The sequence below is a fragment of the Myripristis murdjan genome, chromosome 11 (assembly GCF_902150065.1).
Source record: "Myripristis murdjan chromosome 11, fMyrMur1.1, whole genome shotgun sequence".
Taxonomy (NCBI): domain Eukaryota; kingdom Metazoa; phylum Chordata; class Actinopteri; order Holocentriformes; family Holocentridae; genus Myripristis; species Myripristis murdjan.
The window spans coordinates 22,383,317-22,406,818 of record NC_043990.1 but is presented as its reverse complement, the minus strand read 5'-3'; the positions used below and the strand labels follow the sequence as shown (position 1 = coordinate 22,406,818).

Sequence of the window (23,502 nt, the reverse complement as noted above, 5' to 3'; positions counted from 1 at the left end):
CATTCCTAATTATAGGAATTTGACCAGAATGACTTTAAGATTTAATTGGCCCTAATAGTGCAACTGAGTTGGGATCTATGAGTAAAAGAGTTGAGAGAGTTGAAATCTTGAATTACGTTAAACCATATAAACAGCTGTGCCTGTGCATCCTTGTAATATGGGCACACTGCATGTAAACACAGAGTAAACAAATGCACAAAAACACTGGTGGCTATATTAATTTATGGATTTTAATATAAAAAAAAATAAGTATTGTTATAAAGGGTTTCTAAATGTTAATGAGCTCATTAATTCAAAGGTATTTTTGTTGAGTGACTGTCCCAACAAATTGCATAGTTTGATTTCTTGTGATATCTTATGATTTGTAGCAACAACCCCACATCCTCTATCCCACTCAACTAGATGATCTTCTACTTCTTTATTAAAATGTACTCAGAGCACTTTTGTGAATATATTTTTTATGTGGAACTCCTCATTAAGGAATTTTACCATTTAAAAAAACCCACAGTCATTTGCTGAGAGGCAGCATATGGCCCCAGGCAGATGCCAGAAGCACCTCCAAGACAATGCCCAGAGGCTGAAGCCGCCAAAAGTCTCATTTGAATTTCCTCTCAAATATGTTCACTTCCTTGATATTGTTCATCAGTTTGTAAGGGATGACGTGCTGTCAGAAGTTTGCAGGGCGCACCATCATGGTCGTCATGGTAGCCATCATATTCGGGCCCTTCCAGTAGTACCACTTGATGCCATTGTAGCGAACGATATTGGACGAGCCAGGGTAGTACATGCCGTTCAGGTTGGATGGACCGCAAGCCTCGAACCACCAGCCTGAAGAGAACAAGTGGCACAAAGTTCAAGAAAAGTGTCAGAATCAGTTGAGCTCATGAAACAGAAATGTGTAGCTGTAACTCAGCAGTAATTTTCTATCGATGCAGAAGAGAAACGAAATGTACTTCAGGACATTTACAAGAGAGTGAATAGAAATGTTTAAAGAGGGGTTTTTATGGATTTATAGACTGAGACAGAAAGAGATGAGTAAGAACTTGTCAGAAGCTGCCCACCTCCAGAAGCGATCTGGGCACACTTGCAGGTGCAGCGGTCGTTGTCTCTGTCCTTGGTGCTGAACTGGGTGCCGGGGTGGGTGAGGCTGCTGGTGCGACCCGCTGTGCCGCTGAAGCCCTCGGCATGGAGGCTGGATTGGAATGAGGAAAAAGGAGAATCACGACAAAGACAAATCAGCATGCTGCACTTAAACCCGTTTATCATGAGAAAAACATTTCGATCCCAGCTTGGGTGTGCTTTCTTCCTCAGTCCAGCACCCACAAAGTGATGTGCATATTCCTAATTTTTCCAGAGAAGAAAAAGTAGAGATGTTTTGAACCATTTAAATGCTAAAAAAAAAAAAATCATAAGCACTTCTTTACACCGAAAATGTGGCATGATGACATTTCCCACTGCAGCAGGAAGAAGTAATTGATTGAAAACTGTTTTGTACTTCAGTACTCAGAAATTGTGCAAAACCTGGCTTGTCTGTGATAACCTTATACTAAAGGCTACCAAAGAGACAGGACAAAAGATAAAATGTTATTAAATCAAGCTTTGGCTGGATGGACCAATCAGTCAGTCCTGTTGAGGAGACAGTTTGTATTTAACTCTCAATGGCCACACCTAAATTAAAATATCATTATGGCATTTAAATCTTAATCGAGTCTGTTACAATTACACTGTAGGGTGTATTTTTAGATTAAAATCTTGCCTTGTACAGACAAGCAGAATACTGATGCATAACATGATGCGTGCTGTAGCTGTCCTTTCATTCATCCTCATTGACTGTCAAGGTTTCAGAAATAGCAGGTAATCAAGTTCTGTGTCACCTGTAAAGCACTGCAATACATCAAACCATGTTTACTCCGTGCTCTGAAACAGCCCCTATTTGGGAGAAATTTCAGGTGGAATTCATTAACTCTTTTATTTTCATAACCCAGCTCTTCAGACCTAGGGTTTGAAGAGAGTGGAGGAAGAAGTCAGCCATGCTATCTGCCCTCTCCTCTGCCCTGTCATCCTGTCTACTTAGCATTGGACTCTCCCCTGAGTTATGCGACCTCTCCGTAGCCCAGGGCATGCTATCTGTGATGACTAAATGAGGGATCTTCCTTTGAATTTGTAAGTTCAGAGGGCAGGACCACACAGCACGGGGGCAGCAAGAAGGAGTTTGAAATGACACTGTGGAGACAAGAAAAATAGCACTACCGTGGCAAGGCTGAAATAATACATCAGGGAGTGTTTTGTTTTTCAGATTTGATCATAAGGGTTTGCTTATGTGAGGAACATCAGCAGTATTTCTTGGCTATTGCAGTCTCATTGCAGACGAGGGTCTCTGGACTGTAGTAAAGCAAAGAAATGAAGATTTACACAGAATTCATCTCTGCTTTTATTGCCTGTTGATATTTCGGTACAAGGGCTTCATGATGACATCTCTCAAGGCAAAGCCTAAAGCGAATTTGATGCAGATCTGAATCTTTCCTAGCACCATTTTGAGAAGTGCCTGTGGTGTGCACGTTCCATATTTATCACAAGCTCTCTGCACTGTGGTAGCTTTTCCAGTAAAGATTTTAGCATTAACAAAGCATTTGCTCTTCAAAGTACTCCCAGACGTATTAGTTCAACCACTCCACCATTCCACTGTTCATGCCACAAGACGTCCCTTTGGAGGCTGCTGTTGTCTGTAATTGATTGCTGTCCTTTTGATCCATAACTTGGGTCAAAGACGACCCCGTGTAATGCTTCTCCTTTGAAATATCTTTGCAATCAGGGAGTTTCATCATTTAATATTCAGGGGATTTTTTTATGTCCACAAATTATTTTCATCTCATTTTACTCTGTTAACATTTTGAATAAAGTGTTTTTAAATTCCTATCCCAAGTTTCCATTATATGGCAGCACCTTGCATGTCAAAGTGAAACAGCTGATTTTTTTTTTCTTTGCTATATCTTAGAAGTGAACATTTTTTCTCATTAAATATATTGATGTGCATAAATAATTGTTTTCCTTTGTTGTGACCTGTACACATTCTGCATTGGAGTTTGATAGAGTCCTTTATCTATTTTACTGCCATATTTGAAATGGGCAACACTGTTTGACATGTGATAGAACAATTTCAGCACTTTAAATATTACCTTATTATTTTTTTTTTCCTCAGGAAACATTCAATACTGATGGACAATAATATATCATATTTGTGCCTCATTGAAGATACTGATAGACTGATCCAGGTATAATTTATCTGTTGATTGATGGGCATTTAATTTAAAGTCTGCAGGGAAAATGGCTGTAGACATATAGCAACTATAGATGGTGACTGACAAACAGATTCAAAGAAGAGATGCTGGAGGATTCAGAGTCTGAACTCGCTTGCTGCTCACCAGGGCGATGAGAAACAGGCACAAAATAGATACAAACAGGTACAAACAAGCGAGTCTTCTGATGAGTCTTCTGAAGTGGAAAGTAAGAATAAGTTTAATAAATTTAGGCAACAGCTGTGTCCCCAGCAGATGCGGGGTACATATTCATCACTGAAGAGCTGCTCAAATGCACCAGTTTAGAAGGCTGGGTAACAACAAGGCATTAACAAAGAGGAACTTGTAGTCTCTGTTGGTTTGACACTCTTTTCTGGTGGGGGAAAGAGCTGGAATGTGTCTGTGTGAGAAATGTTTTTAGATCAGCAGTAGAATCCAAACTACAAAGCTACAATGGGGCTCAACAGATATGAGAATACCTGCTGCCTTTGTGCACTGAGATATTATGGAAATGATTTATTCAGCACGAAATGTGCTGAAGTCAAATATTTTCAAACATCAGAACATTTTGTGTGGTCCAACTCACTGCTCAGATATTTTTTTTTTCTCAGCAAGATGAATACTATAGCATGCCGTTATTTGCAATAACCTTACTTCCATTTTTGACCTAGGGTATGAATTCTATTGTGATTATATGTCATATACAGGTTTAATTAGAACGAGTGCCTACCACTGGCTTTATTTTGAGAAAAACTATTCTTGTCTGTGCCAGTGGAGAAAGCGGTCTGTCAGTGCTGATGATTAATGTATGAATATTGTTAGGGTTTTAGGTGAAGACCTTCCCATTGCCTCGGGGACAGCATCGGCTGCAGCTGAACGGAGGATTGCTTTGGCTGAGTAGTTGCATAGCACCACAATTGTGGCTTGGGAGATCCAATATAAACCTGCAGAGAAAGCCAGCATCCCCCACATGCTAATAAAACTAGCACACACTCAACCAGTTACGCTAGAGCATGATCTCAGAGGTAGCTGGCTGCATAGGTGATTACATTTATTCAGATGCCTCACCTCACACAGAGAGGATTATTGCAAAATAGTAAAATGTTCACTTTCGCATTCAGTATCACACAGATTATGGAGAGGAAGGTCAAACAGATGTAATTTGATGCACAATTAGGTATCTTGGAAAGCATACACTCAACATGGCTTTTCATTTTTATAATGAAATGGCATCAGACTCCATAAATATGCAGAAAACAAGAGCAAATTCCCGTTAATTTCCATGAAATCTAAACCATATTATTTCGGTTTGCATTTGTTTTTGTTCTATTTTTGGGGGAAGCATGGGTCCAGCACATGCACCCGTAAGCTCAGTGATCGCTGGGTGACTGTGGAGCTTTGTTTGAGTTGTCAGTTTCCTGGCAGGGGCAGGTATTGCTGAGCGTTCCTGTTATCCTCCAGTGGATGGGGCTACCCTTGGGGATTTTCAGGGGCAGCGGTAGCTGTGGTGATGGAAAAGAAAAAAATGGAGACAGAAGAAAGTAGAAGCATGCCCTCCACTGAGCTCATCATTTTGAGTGACATTCTTAAAAACAGGCCTAGCGGTTCCTTCACTTTTGTGCTTGGTGATAAGAAAGCATAGAGAGAGAGGGGGAGAAAAATTTTGAACTGTTGATAATGGTTTCTAATTTGTCATGGTATTTAGAGTTTTACACCCAGAGGGAAAACGAAGATTGAAAGGGTATTGCTCTATTGCAATTATGCCTTTCACAGTTTGAAGGACTCTTAACAAAACTCCTTGCTGAAATACAGCACCTTCATTATGGTTCTATTCACATCAGGAGTCTGACAGAGTTTAAGAAGGAGTTTAACTGGAGGTCTGAACGTTTAAACGTAATGATTTCTTCTTCTATTTTAATGTTGTGTGATGCGTTTTATCGAACCTAAAGAGTATTCTTGAGAGATACTTATCATAGCAGGTTATTGTAGCGACTGCACGGCTCAAATAGCAAATATTGATTTGAAGTTTAATTTATCACACACCAGAATGAAGACTGAAAAGGCTGATTTTATATTTAGAGTTCCAGTGGCCCAATTCGGGCATGTTTCATGCTGGTGCGGTTACCTGTAGTTGTTCTCCTCTCCGTCGATGTAGAAGTGGTCATAATGTGAGTAAGCCTCGTTCCCCTCTCTGTCTCTCAGCTGGACGTGCAGGCTGTATTCCCGGGATCTGGTCAGCTTGTGGATGATATCATTCCCCAGCCAGTGCTCCCCAGACGGCTCACCAAAGCCCTGGCCACAGAGAGAGAGAAACAATAGAAGTATAAATACTCTAACAAGGGGGGAAGATATGACCACACATCTGCCAAGTATTCTTGGAGATAATATGGAAATGGCCCTCATTTTAAGAAGTCACATATATCATTTTGATGGCATAAGACAGTCCAGTGAGTATTTATGAACTGAAATGCTCTCTCCCTAAAGTGAGGGACCCGACAATTGACTTTAATTTGTGATAATATTCTACCAGTGCATTGCCTGGAGCTGCTTCACTTAGAATGAGAGGTGGACCAATCCATTGTTTATCTGAACTTTTACCTTGAAATATGCTTTAAATCACAGCAGTGCAATCAGAGCTGGACATCAGTATGACGGCACATTTTACAGGGTAAACAGCGTTTTCTCTTGTTTTTGGCAAAGCAAGACAGGGATAAATGTTCACTATTGAGAATGAAATGTGCAAGTAGGAAAGGATTTTTTTCTGCTTTGGAATGCAACTTAAAGATAAATTATGAGAAGATGGAATATACTGAAATGGGTAAAGAATGAAGATGTGTCAAAGGTGTCTGAGAGTCGGGACCCAAGGTTAAATAATGTTAAAGGCAGACTACGCAGGGTGAAAAGAAAAAGCTGAGGAGGGATAAAAGCCCTGAGGTTCATGCCAAGACTAATAACCCACAAAATTAACCGAACATTTTTAAAAGCCTGTCTTGAATCTAACTGATGACAATGTAAACAAAAACATAAACAATGCAGAGGCATGTAATTATATTTTATTGGTATTTATACTGAGATGGGGAAAAGAGTTTTCCTGAACCCCTGAGGCATTCTATTCTTCTATTCTTTTGAGTTCTATTCTTTTGAGAATTGAGTGGCATTCATAATTCATTGCCACATCACAACAAGGTGGGTTGAGCTCCCATTTGAACCGGCATAGTCTGCCTTTAACGGGTGGGAGGTAGAGTAATATGAAAATGATTTCACAATGGCAACGACAGCATTAATTGAAATCAGATACAGTGTGCAGAGGGCATGATAACTTTGACAGACCTGTTTCACAATGGGAATGAACGTTGTCACTCCAGTGGAGTTATAATGAAATGAGGTGTTCCATTCAGATGGACAGCATAAGAGGAGGGGCAAATTATGGCTTCGGTTAATGAATTTCACAGTGGCTGTCAAGTGCAAAATGTCACCTGTTTGACAGACGCAGGGGAATGTGACAGGTGAGTCAGACGGTGAAAAGGCCAAATGATTTTGAGAGCCAGATCCGGATGCATATGTTAACTGTCAGTCACATCAACAAGGATCTGACCTTGAAGACTTGATTATTTGCATTTTACAGCACAAATGGTGAATAATGAAAGACCCTCTTCACGGATTTTAAGCCCTCTTTTACCATTCTGCAAGACAGACAAATTTTCTCCTTTGTTAGCCACTGAATTGTTCCTCGCTCCGTCTGGCTGTCAGACAGTCTGTTTGTTATTGGTCTTAAGTGAGAGCAAATATATAGCGAGCATCTTGGAGCATTTATCACTCGGCCAGCAGGCTTGTGTGCAGAGCTTGATCAACACTGGCCACTGATTCTGAGAATATGATGTGTGGATCGGGTCAGTGAAGCACTTCAGTACATACGTTATCTGCCATCTACACAGGGCCCCCATGCTCCCACGCCCCAGCTGGGGCCAAATATTTATCATCCACTTGTAAAAATATTGTCGTTGAAAGTTTTTAAGGCATTTTTTTCCTCTCTTTCCCCCTCACTCTTTCCATCTATAATCACCATCCTCTGAGCATTTTGATGTCCTAGCCAAAGCTGGGGCAACAGTTCTGCTGCAAAAGGCGAGAGACAAATTGCTACTCTGTTCAATCAAAAGCCCAAGCCACGGTTGCTCATATGCACGGCATGTAATTTGAGTCAATTGAAAAGGCTTTTGAGCCTCTTTTTTTTTCTCTCTCTGATGCATATGCACAAGAGGAATACTGATTCTATTGAGAAAACTTTGAGTTTTGATTTAGAGAGGCATTATGTAAATGCAAGTCCAACCAAAACACAAAAATCTAAAGGTGTGAAAATAGCCTCGGTCCAGCTCGAGCACTGGAACAACTTCACAATCTCCTGTGTACGACTGTATTATATCCAGTCAGCGCTTGTTGTTCAGGGTTAGTATCAGGAACTGCTGGAACCTTAATCACCAAAAACCCATTTCCCTAAGCTGGAAAGCATTCAGGATCTTGACCGTGGATAAAAACAGTAGTGTTCTGCGGGTGACTGAAGTACACAGTGTGTGAGTTTGTGTTTGTATGGATGTGTGGGAGTATGATGGGGGGGAGAGGGAGCGAAAGCAGGTGCAATAACATGGGGGGTGGTAGGGAACACAAGGGTGGCCAAATAAAACAGCCACAGGTCACCTGGGATCACAGGCTAGCCGGTATCCCACGCCTCTGCATGCCAAAGCACCCATGGATAGTTATTGGAACCTCCCGTCCAGTCCTGCTATCCAGATCCATTCTGCCAATACTATTACTATGTGTTAGTGATGCACCTTCTGCTGAACTCACCATTTTGTACTCCCTCCAACCGCGGTGGAAGTCCACAGAGCCATTTCTCCGATGCTGCAGGACTGTCCATCCCCCACCTCTCGTCTTCATATCACAGAAAACCTGTGGAAATCACGAAATAGGGTCATTGCAGCAATCTTTAATTTGTAAAGTAAGAGGCTGGGAGTGCTGCATCGGGTCAGACAGAAAGAGAAAATGATGGCAGTGAAAGAGAAAGTGAAAAACAATCAGCTGCTCTTCCAGGGTGAAAACAAACAATACAAGTCAATAAAAAAAAAAAAGATTGTTAAACTGTCGTGTGACTGAAATCCATCTGTGAAAAACAGCCCAATAACCTGAGGCACTCTGATTGCGGGAAAAAAGTAAAAATCCTTTATCAATACTTTATAACAGGTGCATTCAATTAAAAATTTAAGTGGTCTGGTTACTCAAAGTTTACAAAGATCACAGCAAAGGTCTAAGCCATCATATCTAACTTTTCTTGAGATTTATAGGCCTTTATGGATGTAGTATCGAGTATCTAGGTTAGTCTATAACTATAAAATGTAATAAATAGCTTTCCCAGCCATTTCCACATTAGACATTGTAAAAGTAAGAAAAAAGAAATAAGCAGGGCTACTCACAAATTAAAGTATTAAAATGAGTTTCCCTTAAAAATAGAAGTGAACATAAAATACTTTAGGTTCTCATCTGAACAGGATCGGGTCTTTATCCTGAGCAGTTATCAGTAATCTACCCGTCACATGCCTGTTGCAAAACTGAGGTAACATTAGACGAAACAAAAACACAGCTGTTTTTGACTTGATGGAAAACAAAGTGATTATTTTGAACAAATATGAATTTATCTTTTACACATCTTTGGCATTTTTCTTTTTCTCCTCCTCTTGCTTTGCTCTCTCCCTGAGTGAAAGCACTTCCTGTGGTACAATCGCTTTGGTTGGCCAAGATGGCAAGTTATTGAGATGTGTTATTTAAAAAAAAAAAACAAAAAAAAAACACAGTTACACCTATGAAATTTTAAAGTCACCATTGATCGCATGATCACATTAAAGAACATAGGAAAGGGCACTTATTGACCTGTCAATTTCTGTTCAGTACTCTCCACTGAGGAACTTTATGCTCTATACTAGTATGTATATTTTTAAGTGGTATGCACTTCCAGGTCATGTGATGTCATATGATCATTTGTGACCTCTAAATTTCACAGGTATTTTTCACAACCCATTGAAGACAATAGTCAAGACAAAAATAAAAGATTTGCACTTTTTTCATAATCAAGTACCTCGGATTACCTCAGACTGTTTTCTCACAGATGGATCTCATTCACAAGGCAGTCTGTTTGACAGTCATTTTTTATCATCTTGTAAACTTTTATTTGTATTGTCCAAAAACAGTCATTTCCAGCAATTGTGGCCACTCACTCAACCGCAAGTCTATGTTTCAGTGTTCAAGAAACCACACCTTGAAGCCCCTGTCTGGCCTATAAGGAGAGGGAGAGTAATGTGAAAGAGTTATATCTCATGCCCTAAGGAAAGGAACCATACTGCAGTTTTTTTCCGTTTGTTGAAGGCTGCCTTGGAAACCTCAGAAAAAAAAGGGGGGATCCTAACATTTAAGGGTGACATGCATTGATATGACCCAGGTGGCAAGGAAAAACTAACATGTCAGCATGCTCTGTAATCCCCGAGAGTGGGGGCTGGAGGGATTTGCGTTTTTGGTTACACTCTGTTTTTTTTTTTTTTTTTTTCTTACTTGGCTGTACATTCGTTATACATAGAGTTTGGAGAGAAAAAATAGTAATGGATTGCACCTCTTCGTTTACTTGAAATATGTACTTGTTGGAGGAAAGGTTTTACACATCTTAGGCATTTAAATCAGCATATCTCAGCCTCCCTCAAGCATTATGAGTCACTCTTAATGTGTGAAATTCTCCCTTGGGTGGTAAGATTAGATGCTTTCATTGTAAATGCAATCATTTTTAGCTGAATATCTGTATACCTGGTGGCCAAAGGGAGGCGTTTTATCAGTTTTCCTATGCACAGTGGAACTCTGCTCAAACAACTCGAATGATACAAATATTGTCAGTGACATTTCAGGAAAAATGACACAGTAAATAGTGGATTTGCTTGGTGGGTTGCTTAGATACTTCCCCGTCCACCACACAACCTAACCTGACCTGGTGAAAGAGTCCTGCGGTGCTCCACAACTGTGCATAGATGCTGGTGGGTGGACAGCATCCCAAGAGATTTCACTATTTCGACATCTCAGCTGGCTATTTTCTGCTGGAAATGAGATGAGGGGTTCCAGCACTTTCCCAGAATAGGACTGCTAAATCAAGGTCAAATTGCGCTCAGGTCTTTTACCTCAGAAAACGGAGTTGAATAGCAATATGCTGTGATTATTCTCTGGCACATTAAGCTAATGTTCTGGCCTTTAAGGCAACCACACTGAATACTAAAGCGTGGTCTCAAAATAGAATTCTCAGTTTAAATCATTTCCCAAAAGTAGTCGTTAATACTGATTTTGACCAGATCCATATATATAATGTAATACTCCAAATCCACTTATTACTGGGCGGCAAGCAGTCATTTGGGGGCAAATCTATTACACAGCAATGCAAAAACCCACACAACTGAGGCATTATACGACTTCAAAAAAGATATTGTCCTGATTATGGTAATTTGCAGGGGGCTTTCACAAAACCAAATAGTTATTTCTCAATAGGCATTTATAGAGTTTATAGAGCCATGCATTTAAGTTTATGAGCCGTGTGTGTGTGTGTGTGTGTGTGTGTGTGTGTGTGTGTAGTTCTTAAATCTGTGTAAGCCAGGCTCTGTTGTCTCTCTCAATAATGTGTGCCTCATATGATGAAGAGAATAATAACAGTGTTGGTAGCTGCCATCATGGTATTGTCAATTTGCCGACAAGAAGATCCCACAGCTGTTAATCATCTGTTATATCTTGCAAATTAACAGGAGATGTCTGTTAGATTGTCTTCTACATATCGACAACGCTCACAAATTTGTAGATGGATGGATGGGTGGATGCAAACTGTACATGGACTAATGAAGTCCAGTTAAATTCACTTATTCAAATCACACGCTGGTTTGTCTGTCTGATCACATTTCCGCTATACGGCCAAATCCGCATCCCTTACAAATATGCGCTCTTTGTGTCTTGTCCAACTGAGAAAGCATTCCATTCTCTGCATTGAAAATAGGGCAATTTGAATCTGCCCCACTTTTATATTCCGCCACCCACTTTGCCAGCCACACTGGAATTAGATGGCATAGATTGAAAGCAACGACGATGCGGGGAGCGCTAACTTGCATCTATGGAAACGTGCATTGGCCCCAGCTGGCAGGAAACACATGGCACCGGTGCCAAACACCTGGCTGCTTTGCCCACAGGAAATGAAGAGGAAGAACAGGAGAAAAACAGAGGCTGCGGGAGACGGTGCCAGATAGCAAACTAAAGTGAAAGTAATGAATAACAAAAAAAAAAAAGAAAAAAAAAAAAACAATTTCACCTGTATTTGTTTTTCGTCTTATTCTTTTTTTAATTCTTCTGAGCTCTACCAGTGAATATCCCAGCCAAGACAGGTAGTTTTGATTCACAAACGATAGCCTGCTGGCGTATGCCATGCTTGAGTTAGCAAGGACCAGCTACTTCAGGTCAGCGGAGGCTCTTCTTAAGCTATTCTGACTTAGCATTCAACTGCACACACTCACTCACCTTGGAGCCTGCAGGGCACAATGCTTCTGTTGCTTATTATTTTAGCTCTGTGTAACCCAGCATGACATTTCCATCAGCCTCCATGCCAAACGTCCCAGTAGAATACCATTACACCGGAACAGTTTGTCCTTCCAGAGTTTATTGTGGTCCATAAAAATGATAACACCTCTCAATGCCAACATATATTGTGGTAGGTTTGCATTACCAAGACTGGAAATACCCACTAAACTCAAAGAAAAATTCTGAAAGTTTTCATATTGCTAAATCAGAAAATGGGATAAAATGTCTCACAGCAAAAGTTCCACAATGCCTGATGCCATGCCACAGTCAATTATGTGATATTTAGAGGAAAAGGCCAATGACCTTTAGAGCTTTAGTACCTTAACAGTCTGGGTGGAGTTGGGTAGACATATGCTGTATATTCCATTCTCTGTTACTCCAGATTGTAGTATCTCCGCACAGTCCCTGAAAATGAGTGGCTCCTCTTTGGGGACGGCAGAGATTTCTGTAAAAACACGCAGGCACATGTTTAGAGAAGGGAAAACCTTGTGGATTTTGCTTGTGAATCCCAACCATGTTCAGCTGAGGTCCATGGATTAAAGTCAAGCTTTGGCTTTGTATGTGGGTATGTGCAATGTATCTGAACTATGCAATATTTATGCGAAAAATACATTGTTGTATCGGTTTTATCTCAATTACAAAGTGAGCTGTAAAAGAGCAGTGTCCTCTCCCCCGAATTGAAATGTAACAGATGCATTATTTACCCAAACTGCGTTGTACATAGACACTGCTGGGAAATATTTGCCGCCCACGGGAAGTGACAAATCAAAATGTAGGATGCAAATGTAACTTTGGATACTAATAGGGTACTAAAACTTGGAAAACTAACACAAGCTGACTCCTAAACAGCCCTGACTCAGCATGCCATTGAGAAAAAGCTGCAGTAACCTGTGTCAGATATTTTGCCTCTCTTTCTCATCGTTGCCTCTTGGTGGAAAGTCATCGCAGACTGGCCTGGTTGGTAAACATGAGCTTGCTTTGTGCAGTTTACTGAAACCATGGTACAGGACTTCTGTGTATTGGAGTTCAACCAGTTACCCTGCCATTTGCCAACATGTGGAATTGCCTTGGGCAGCTTTAAACATTGAAAATCACCTCTGTCAATACATATTAGCCACAATGCCAGTTCATGTATTTTCTCACCCACTGTGCACTAGACATGTTTTCACTATCATGTCTGTGCTCTAGCTCTCATGTAATCCAGGCCAGTTTTAGACCAAGTAGCGAATATAATATTATATACTTGAACAATGAAGAAACAGTTAACCATAAGTATCAAAACTGTGCACCAGCAACTTTTTAAATGTCTTACAGATAATCAGAAATTGCTAAGTGGGTAATTTGTATCACAGTGAAATGATTTGTATGTCTGAAAGCAGTTGACCCTTCCACATCATGCCTTACCATTGCAGTGGTTGACCATAGCCAGCAGCTGTTGAACAGTGTCAGTGAGTGTGGCCTGCTGTCTCTGTAGTAAAGTGCTGTTGTACGTGGAGCTTCCCAGTTCGCCCTGGAGCTGAGTGACCAGCTGACTCTGCCGCTCCAGAAGCTCCTGAAGCTGTTGCTTCTCACTCTGCAAGCTCTGCAGCTCCCTCCCGTACTGAGCCTCCAGCGCTAAGAACTTCTGTTCCAGAAAACTGCCAAATACGAAAGATTTATATATATCAGAAAACATATTGAAAATTAGACCAGAGGGTGGCAAATTCACTCATTTCCAATGCAGTTTAACATGTAAACACGCAGAGTGAGCAGCCCTATTTTTAAATATTTTAACCAATTCTTAGAATATTATTGAAGCAGGGGAAATATTATTGGAAACAAGTTATTTTTTTCCCATTTGCTCTCAGGGAAATAGGATTTGGAGACTCGTTATTATATTAAATGAATCCTTAATATTGTGTTTCACTAGCAGGGAGGAGAGGGGGAAGATGAGGGGATGTGGAGAGAGAACAGAGCAGAGCGGAACAGCACAGCTGACCATCCATCCATTCAGAATTTACCTTTCACAGCGGAGGCTCCACAAACAAATGCACATTCGTTCACACACTGGCTGCGATGAGGATGACTTATAGACCTCAGCTTGACAGTCTCATTGGGCTAACACCATAGAAACACCTGTACAGTGGCGACGTTCACAGATGGGCCCGCATGCTATGCCTTTCGATCATTGCCATGAGGCAGCAATCTGACAATGTGTGTGAGTGTGTGTGTGTGTGAGTGTGTGTGTGTGCGCACGCTAGCTCCACACCCCTAACTCCAAATGAACATCATAAATCCCTGCAGCATGATCTTTATGGCTCTGACTAACGACTCTGCAGCAGTTATTTATTGAAACAATTCAGCCACCCAGATTGAACAAGCTACTTTTCAGGCCCGCGCTCACACACTCGCTCGACTAAACATGTATCCTCGGCCTGCCACTTTAAGCACAACCCCTGCGTGTGCCCTGGAAGAAAAGTGGGATCAATTCAAATAAATCTGGATGGCACCTCCATTTCAAACGTGCTTTGTGGGAGTACACTCGATAAATGGGCACAGCAAATTGTTCTCCTTTGTGGGATATTTACTAGGAGGAGCAATGAAAGTTAAGAACACTGCCATGATCCAGCTCAGCGGTGTCTAAACAGTTAAGGGGTCTGACAGTGCAAATATAGCATTGTGGATTGCATCGTGTTACGGGAATTGAATATGCTTATGATCACATATTTATTATTATGGAGATATTGCTACTAGATAACTCTCTCATTCACTGTAATGTACTGTACTTCCTACTACACTCCCAACTAGTGCTTTGCATGTGATTCCTATGAAAACAAACATGCCTCTGTGCTCTTTTCTGTTGGCAGCGGTTCAAAGCTGGCTCGGTGCCCTTGAGGATCAGCAGCAGTAGCCCCTCGCAACCGCCGAAGCGCTTATGTCTCCTCTCCTCTACGGCTACCTCACTGCAAATCTATGACCGCTGTAATCTCATGTCCCGTAACGGCGTTTGCCCTTGCAGAGATGTATTCATTTATTTACATGTCAGGGCCATGTCGCTAACATGAAGGACGAGGGCCAAAGGGTCAAGCTGGGCCAGATGTGTAACAGGTGGTGGGGCTGGGGCACTGCGCTCTCCTAGTCACACTTGGTACAGATGGATGGAATGATAAACAACCAGATACAAAGAGAGAAAACAGCTCTCCCTTCACACCAGCCAGCACCCTGTCCTTAACCCCTGCATCTGTGGCTGGCCCCGGTCTGACCCTGTGTTCTTAGAGAGAAGAATGGGATGCCGCTCCTCACATGTCCTGCCCGTCCATCCATCCACACATAAAAGCACACACACACATTCTTAAACAAATAGCACATGATCATTAGCTACACCTTTACAGTTTGCATCTATTACAGTATTCTATTGCATTTAGCGTTAAAGCAAACGAACTAAACTAAAGCAGTCTGCAACAATATACGAATATGATGGTTGTCATGGCACTATACTCACAAAACATGCAAATATATTAGACATACGCACAGTTCAGTAAAGCTCTTATATGGGCTGTTTTTAACAACCAGTGCCTAATAGGTCTGTTCTTGGAAAAATGCATTTTTCGTCTCTGACAGTAGCGGCTTTGTTTGGAATTACTGTAATGGAAGAGAAGCTGTGTTGTTAGTATGAGAAGTGATGGCCACAACAAACCAAACTCCATCAGCAGAAAATCCAAGGAAAGAGACATCACTGCTCTCACTGTTTGGCTGACCAGTGACCTCTGGCACCAGAGATGTCACCAAAATAAAACAGTAAACTGCATAGGAAACCACTTTAGCTACCATAGTGATACCAAACATCAGTGGATCTCAACTTTGAAGTATGCCAGGAAAGGTCATTTTACATGTGAGATGAATTTCTGGAAAATAGCTGTGATATCTTTGCCTCATCTGCAGCCAGTAAAAAGCTAACAGGACACCTGTTCTGAGTGGTAGAGCAGTCTTGCATTATTCCTGCCATTATTCCTGACTCCTGCCTTTAAAAATCATTTTAAATGTGCGTATATTCACCTGTTCTTGTCATTCAGGCGTGAGATCTCCTGAGTCTGCTGCAGAATATGTTTCTCCAGTCGGTTAGTAAATAGCGAGTACTCAAGCAGCTGGATCTCTAAGCGACTTGTCTGGTTCAACACCTGCAGAAAAGGAAAAACAGAGGATTAGACACATGAATTATGTCTAGGTAAAAGTATGGGCTGTCAGGGGTGTCTAGCTATGATGAATGACAAGATGAGTTAATGGATAAATGAAGAGGAAACATGGGGTTATATAAAGCTGATAATGTGTATTATTTGATCCTACAATAAAAACCAAAGAAGTAACTCTCTCATATGCACCTGTGCCATGTTTTGAAGATTCAGATAAAACAAAAATTTGAACAAAGCAGCTGAGATATTTGTACAGGTTGGGATTTCACGCATCACATCAACTTTGTAGCGAGAGAAAGAAAGCATTCAGATCAAAACACCGCGATCTGTAAAAACAGATTGATAGCATGACTGAAGACACATCTGTGTTGTCGTACGGCATTTTATGTTTTAATTGGCTTGCTGTCAGTCACCAAGCTCAACTCATTGTGTCAGTCAGAGTCTGCAGAACCGAATACCAGGTGTTTCAAAGCACCGGTTAAAGCCTTTGGATCTGAGGAGTCACTGGGTTACATCTGATTTACATCAAATTGGCTCCCCAACAATTTGTTCGCAAGTGACATCATGTTTCCCGGTGCATAGTTACAACCCAATATTTGTTGGTTTGGATCGGTTTCAAAGACTTTCTCTTAGGGTCACCGAGTTGCTTCGTGATTGGCTGACCTGGGTCTCGACATCTGTCAGTTTGCGAGTCTGCTCTGCTGATTGGCTGAGGAGATTGGTCCCCATCTCCAACATGGCAGCTGTCTGGGTGTGGACGGCGTTCCTTTTCATTTCCTCCATCCCAGACCGCACATTCTCCTGGATGTAGTTCTCAAGCTGCGGGGGAACATTCAAACGCACCGAATATTACTCAACATGTCAGGTTTACTACTTTCATTGTGGCGATAATCATATTGAAGTAGATAATGTCCTTATGTTCGGTGACAGCTTGATGCAGTGCGTAAAGCAGCAACCTAAAAGTGTAGCGGTGCTAGCAATTCGTCTCTTTGTCACCTTGTTTCTCCCAGGTGCTCCTTAACCCCATATGGCCCAATATCCCTAAGAAACTGGTCATTTATCATCATCTGTCCATCAGTCTATACATCAATCCATCCATCCATCAATCCGATACGATTTGCAGTTGTACCTAAGGCAAATGACAACCTCATATTAATAATTTCCCATAATAGTGGAGGTTTAGTGGCATGATAAGAGCATGATTTCTGCACATAGGAAGGGGAGGCTGACATCATGATATCTGTGCACTGGACTTCAGGGACAGCCGCCCAATCAATCACAAGCACAGAGACAGACACATGGAGAAAACTCATCATATGTTCTGGCAGTGGTAAAAATAGAACACTATCCATCTTACTTCAATAAACAGATTTTCTTATAAATGTGGCCATTTTGAGCTAATGGCATAGAGAAGACAAATTCAGCCGGTGCCCAGGCATCATGGTTAAAACGCTTTCCTGTCATGAGTGATGGAATTTTGCTCGATGTTTAACAAGCAACGGCTTGCGCCTTGCAATAAAGCAAAGCAGAATATTGAAAAGAACGCATTAATATTTATGTCTTTTCTGGGGAGAAAAGATCAGACTTTACTCGTTAAACCCCATGACTGGAAAATGAAGTCTCTAAGGAGAAAGTATTCAGAATTATCCAGCTAATGAGTGGCTATCCACAGAAATCGAAGGCAATTCAAATGAGACTATGATTATTTGTTTTCTCAATAGAAATGTCCATTTCAGAGAAGAATAGGATTATGATAATGCATGACCACAAGAGAAGGCTTTTTTCTGTTTTGTATGAAGTATAAAAATACTGATCCGAGTCGGCAAATAGAGATGAATCAGCAATTAAGTCGTTTGCTCGTGGTAATCTCTCTCTCTTTGTCTCTCAGTCCCTCTTGATGTGTCTCTCTCTCTCTTCCTCTGTCCCTCACTAACTCCCTCTTTCTTTCTTTCTTACAAACTCTCTCTCTCTCCTTCTCGCTCGCTCCATAAACCCATCTCTCGTATTTTGCTTCTTCAGGACACTTGAGACAGCAGAAAAAATCCCTTCATAACGAAGGTTTGTGAAGAGATTACCAGCGTATTAGAGCCAACTCTAAAGGAAGAACCAAAGATTCCTGCATCGTAATCAGCCTCCCTTATTGAAGCTGCTATCAGCAGCCTGTCCAAAGTGTCCCTATTACACTCGTCTATGATAGAGCTCAGTCCAGAGGTCTCGATACACTCCATTTTCCACTGCCAAGGCATGGGCCAAACAGAAGATTTTATTGCAGCTCTGTCAGAAGCTGCACCATGCTGCCAGATAAATCACATTTGGGATGTAGCATCATTCTGTCTCATTGTGTCTGTGAGGGACAGAAGGGGGATCAGTGCTGAGGAAATCATAGGATTTGTATCACTTGATATCTTAATTGTCGCGCCAGTAGACGCTTTTGTTCTCAGTCCCAATTACAAGGGACGGGGAAGGAAAATCAGCTGGGTGTCCCTGGCATAAGACAAGGATGGGCTGAGGCGCGTCATGAGGGTGCCACTTATCACTGGAGATCAATAGGACAATGACCTTAAGACGTGCCAATGTCAGATGAAGGGGTGGTTCAAGAACAAGCAGGAGGGACATGGAGACTCGTCAGACAATGTGGCGGAGCTAAAGTGCTTTAGCGCTGACTTTACGAAACATAAGAAAATTGGGTTGTCGATCGGAAACCTAGCCACCTTGATCTCTTTGCAATATTGCAATAATATCGTTTTAGCATAATCCACACAGGCTCCCAAATGAAGAAACAAAAACATACTCACTTCGTCTTTGCCAGCCCCTCAGGGCAGAGGAGAGTGGAGGGGACAAGATGGAGGTTGCATGGGGGGGAGATTTGAACAAAAGAAAACAAACACCAGTTCCTTCTCGGAATCACCAGAGAAGGAATCTAGAACATTAAATTCAGTCGTGTAGCCTTCATCCACTTGGAGATTCCTTTGAGGAACACGGTGGATTAGTGTGTGTGCAAGTTTCTATGTATGTGTGTGTGTGTGTGTTGGGGGGGGGGGGTGTTTTTCTTTCAATCGGTTTGTGTGGAACCCCCACAGTAAGGGTCACAGCATTGCAGGGGAGCTTTGAATGGGATTGTACAAAGTTTCTCACAAACACACACAATCTTACAGAGATAAATGCCCGAAGCTGTCCGTAACCAAGTCCCCCCCAAAATGTTATGCAGATATCTGTAATGAGCCTCGCAAGGTGTTGAAAAGCCTTTTCCACACAAGGTCACAGGTCAGTACTCTCCTGTGCATATCAGAAACTGACTCTCCAGGGTCGTGCTATGTTTGCGGTTGAAATCCCACCAACACTGCAATCATTTATGCATCGCCTTGGCCTGGTGGGTGTAAGGTGTTGAAAGGTTTGATTTCCATGCCCAGACATTATGGAGAGAAAGTTCGGCAACAGAGCTGGGTCTGCGTGTCGGCTTAGTCTTTTTCTGCCGATGGAGGGAATTAAACTGTCTCTCGTCAGCCTTCTTAACAGCTCATATCATGGCACTGATGGAGAGAGAGAAAGGCAAAGAGACTACTGGCAGCATGGCAGATTACAATAGCACCGTGTCTGACGCTATTGTAATCTGCTGGTACATTAAGCTTTAGGCCATGCTATAGATAGTGGATACACAGATAATGTGCTGCACGTATACAGAAAGGTGTGCAGTCTCTGTCTCACACACACACACACACACACACACACATAGACACACGCGGTGTTGTCTCAAGGGAGGCTTCACTTGGGAGCCAGGTCTCCAGTTCAGAGTCTGAGTGTCAGACAGACAGTACACAAGGGACTTCTGTGTGTGTTTTTATGTGTGAGTCCTTGAGTGTGTGTCAAGGCAGAGCGGGCAGCATAGACAAAGAGCTTGGGATATGGTAGACAAGTCAGGGTCTGAGATGAGGCACATTCATCATCTGAGGGAAGGAGAACAGTCCAGATAGAGCCGAGAGGGACTGAGAGGAACAGAGTTGGAAAGGAGATGAAAGGAAGGAAAGGAAAGGAAAGGAAAGGAAAGGAAAGACAAAGCAGACATTTATTGCGGTGACAGTGTCTGAGAAGGAAGTGGCAGAATGCAGAAACACTTTACACTCAATTTGCTCCATTTTCAAATCCTGAATTACAATCAACTTGTATGCCCTTGGCTGGCCAATCTAAACAAACAGACACAACAGAAATGCCTATAACCAGCCTAAAGATTAGTGTACAACATAAATACTGTGTCTGACAGAGATGCAGACAAGAATAGAGAGGAGGGTGGAGAAGGGTGGCTTTTCAGTCAGTCTGTCTCAGACAATAGCACAACGCTGATTCTGTACCCTGATGACCTTTGCAATGAAAACACTATTGTGAAGCCACTCTTAATCGCATCACTTCAGTTTAGTCATTCATAATCAGGCTAAATGGCACTGCAAAGGCCAATGGCCCGGAGGCGAGACATGCTAAAATGTGTCTCCCGTAGATAAACAAATGTTCCGTTGAGGAAATATGTTATCTTTTTATGTTAGTGGAGGTTTCTGTAGACTTTGGCTCATAAATGGACTGAAACATGTGGCAAGAGGGAAGTTTCTGCATGCATGTATTTGTACTTGTTGCCAAGGGGGGAACACTGCTTTTAGAAGGTTTAACATTCTGAGACACATTTGGCACTGTCTGATAATATTAGCAAACTTTTTTTTTTTTTTTTTTTCATCTTGTCTTCCCTCCACTCTCATGCAACAGGGATTTCTGGCATCCCAGTAGTCTTAAATACAGACACACAAACACATGTACACACACATCATGTCATGGAGCCAGATACGCATACACTGAGCTCCAGGAAATCCCAGCTGAGCCCTGAACATATCAATAATGAAGGCCTGTCAGTGTGTTCCACTGGCATCCCATGCCTTTTTCAACTCTTACATTAAGCTTGAACCATTATTTGTAATAATATCAAATATCGCGATATTTTCAGCCATATGCGATATTTTCTATAACGTGGTCCCCTTCAAATCCACATACTCAGACCAAAGCAGCATGACTATCCAAGGCTGTCCTGAGCCTTTGACCGAAACATCCCGAGAGGTGTTGGAAATGTCAATTTAATATTTTCAAAAGTGGGTGCAATTCTTAGATGTCTGGTAATAATAAATGATTGTTATTGTGTTATTTGCATTTTTGACTTAAGTTTAATTTTTGTTTCAACAAATTGCTTCCTTTCCATTTGATTAAGAGAGTTTGTTAAACTGTTGTCACTGCAGCGGTGACTTACCTAACAGCAGAACAGATGCCCAGAGTAACAGTAATAGCGTGCGTAGGCAATTTTGATTATACATGACAGTTTTGATTAATGTGCAACTCATGTACATAAATCATTCAATTTAGGAAATTTTATGAGCAAAATGTAAAATGAATTGATTTTTTTTTTTTTTATGTTGATGGTGGGCTGGATCATCAAAATATTGCAGCCATACTGGATAAAGTAAAGCTTCACAATCATGACTGATATTCATCGCAATATTGTATTCTTTTGATTTTCAAATCATTACTTGATTAATTACCAGATTACCTTACTTGCCTTTTGAAATGCAAAACAACCACCAACAATCCATTAGCACACCTCAAGGTGCTTTGGTTTTAGATCTACCTTTGTGTAAACATTGTATTAGCATAACTTTTGCATAATTTGATTCCAGTGATTTGTTTTTGTCATGTCTGTCATTTGAAACCTGTTTGTTATGCATGTTTGCTTTTGTATTTCTTCTGTTAGAATTCCTGTGATCACTGCAAAAGTGGGCGTGATCTCAATTAGCCAAGCAGATGGTGATGATTTTTGACAAGAACATGTTGTGATATAACATCTGGGACATCGCCCAAACCTACTGTACATGAAAGTCTGTACAGGTAAAAATGTTGCTGATGAATTTTAACAAATAAGGAAGAAGACAGCATAATAGCAATAAGGAGATACAAAAATGCCAAATGTCAGAGGAGAAAGAGGAGTAGATGGTAAAACTGATTTTATGTATTGAACAAATTGGAGCAGTCATAGGTTGTTTTCAACTTTTCTGTCCAAGTCACTTGCAGTATCTCTGTGCATATACTTCAGGTTACTTCAGCAATGGCTCACCATCTTACCTTCTGCAACCACAGGGTGTTATTTTCCGTGGCACTCTCCAGACTCTCCAGCTTCCTCTCCTGCCAGGAAGGCCTCACTGTTTGGCCCTTAGCCTGCTCAGGGTGGCTCGTACCGGGCTGGGCTTGTGGTGGCGAGTCCCTCTGGAGGGTGTCGCCGACCTGGAAGTCCTTCTGGGGGTGGCACTGCTCCACCTCAGGGAGGATGAAGGTGTAGCTGCAGGGGCCGTGCTGCACGTGGTGCCGTTGGGGCTCCGAGCCGCTTGCGGCGGGCAGCAGGTAGGCCAGGTAGGTGAGGATCAGGGCCAGCAGGCGGCCCATCTCAGGGGAAGGAGAGGGAAGGGGAAGGAGGAAGGAGAGGGTGAGGAGGAGGCTGCTCCACCTGGCAGAGCTGACAAGTGTGTTAGGTGAGTTCCTGCTTTCGCTCTCCTTTCTCTCTCCTTTCCTGTCTCGCGCTAAACTGTCCCACAAGACTCTGACTCTGTCCTCTTCCTCTCTTTTTTCCTCTTCTTCTCAGTCCAACTCCTGCAGCTCCAGTCTCTGTTTTCTCGCTTTCTCCCTCTCCTCTTTTGGCTGGCGCTCCTCTTCTGCTGTAACTCTGCTACAATAGGGGCATCCAGCGGTCTTCCTCAACACAGTTCCTGCACGCCTGCTGTTCCTCGTGAAAACACACACATACACACACACACACACACACACACACGCTCACTCAGAGGAAAAGGGGATTGCTTCCTATTGTAATTCCAATGTTCAGCCGGTGCAGCTCAGTCCAGGAAACCAATAGCAAACTTCCCTCCTACCATTTATTGCTCTTCTGAAAAGTTGCTTTCCTCACTCCCTTCTTTTCAAACTGCAGGAATCCATTCGTTGGGTTGGAGGAGCAGGGGAGAGGAGGGGTGGAGTAGAGAGCGGCCCGTTACGAGATGTTAGCTGAAGTGGTAAAGCTTTTCAAGCAGGGAGAGTGGTGTACCTCTCTGCACACACAGACACACACACAACACACACACACACAATACACACCCTCCTTCAGCACATAATCACTCAACCACCCTTCCCTCTTTCACTTTCTCCCTCCCTCTTGCTCCGTCTTGTTTACAGGTTTTAGAGCAGGAAGTTATGGAAATGCACATTGCTCATCACAACAACTAGAAATAAGAAACTATTTCTTCCCCCACCCCTTCCCTTTTCCTCTGCCTCTTTTTGCCCTTCTCTCCATTTCTCTCTCAATCTTTCACCCTAAACCGCCTCTCTGTTTC

General features: G+C 42.0%; 1 protein-coding gene across 1 annotated transcript; it reads right to left on the bottom strand.

The window, feature by feature from the left end:
• Positions 1 to 20: 20 nt before the first annotated feature.
• Positions 21 to 23,040, bottom strand: angpt2b (angiopoietin 2b). The gene is made up of 9 exons (XM_030064419.1): positions 22,250 to 23,040; positions 16,766 to 16,921; positions 15,969 to 16,090; positions 13,338 to 13,570; positions 12,254 to 12,378; positions 8,139 to 8,240; positions 5,422 to 5,588; positions 1,062 to 1,192; positions 21 to 828 (listed from the first exon to the last, which is right to left on the bottom strand). Exons 1-9 carry the CDS (start codon positions 22,565 to 22,567, stop codon positions 668 to 670), a joined length of 1,515 nt encoding a protein of 504 aa, XP_029920279.1. The 5' UTR covers positions 22,568 to 23,040; the 3' UTR covers positions 21 to 667.
• Positions 23,041 to 23,502: the final 462 nt, after the last annotated feature.

What these genes read in the sequence shown, in the direction of transcription:
- angpt2b (XM_030064419.1), bottom strand. Translation starts at nt 22,567, where the DNA reads ATGGGCCGCCTGCTGGCCCTGATCCTCACCTACCTGGCCTACCTGCTG. An exon ending in ACTCCACCCAGACTGTTAAG is followed by an intron (nt 8,241 to 12,253) that starts GTACTAAAGCTC and finishes TGATTTCCACAG; the next exon opens with GTTTTCTGTGATATGAAGAC. An exon ending in TGCCCAGATCGCTTCTGGAG is followed by an intron (nt 829 to 1,061) that starts GTGGGCAGCTTC and finishes TGTTCTCTTCAG; the next exon opens with GCTGGTGGTTCGAGGCTTGC.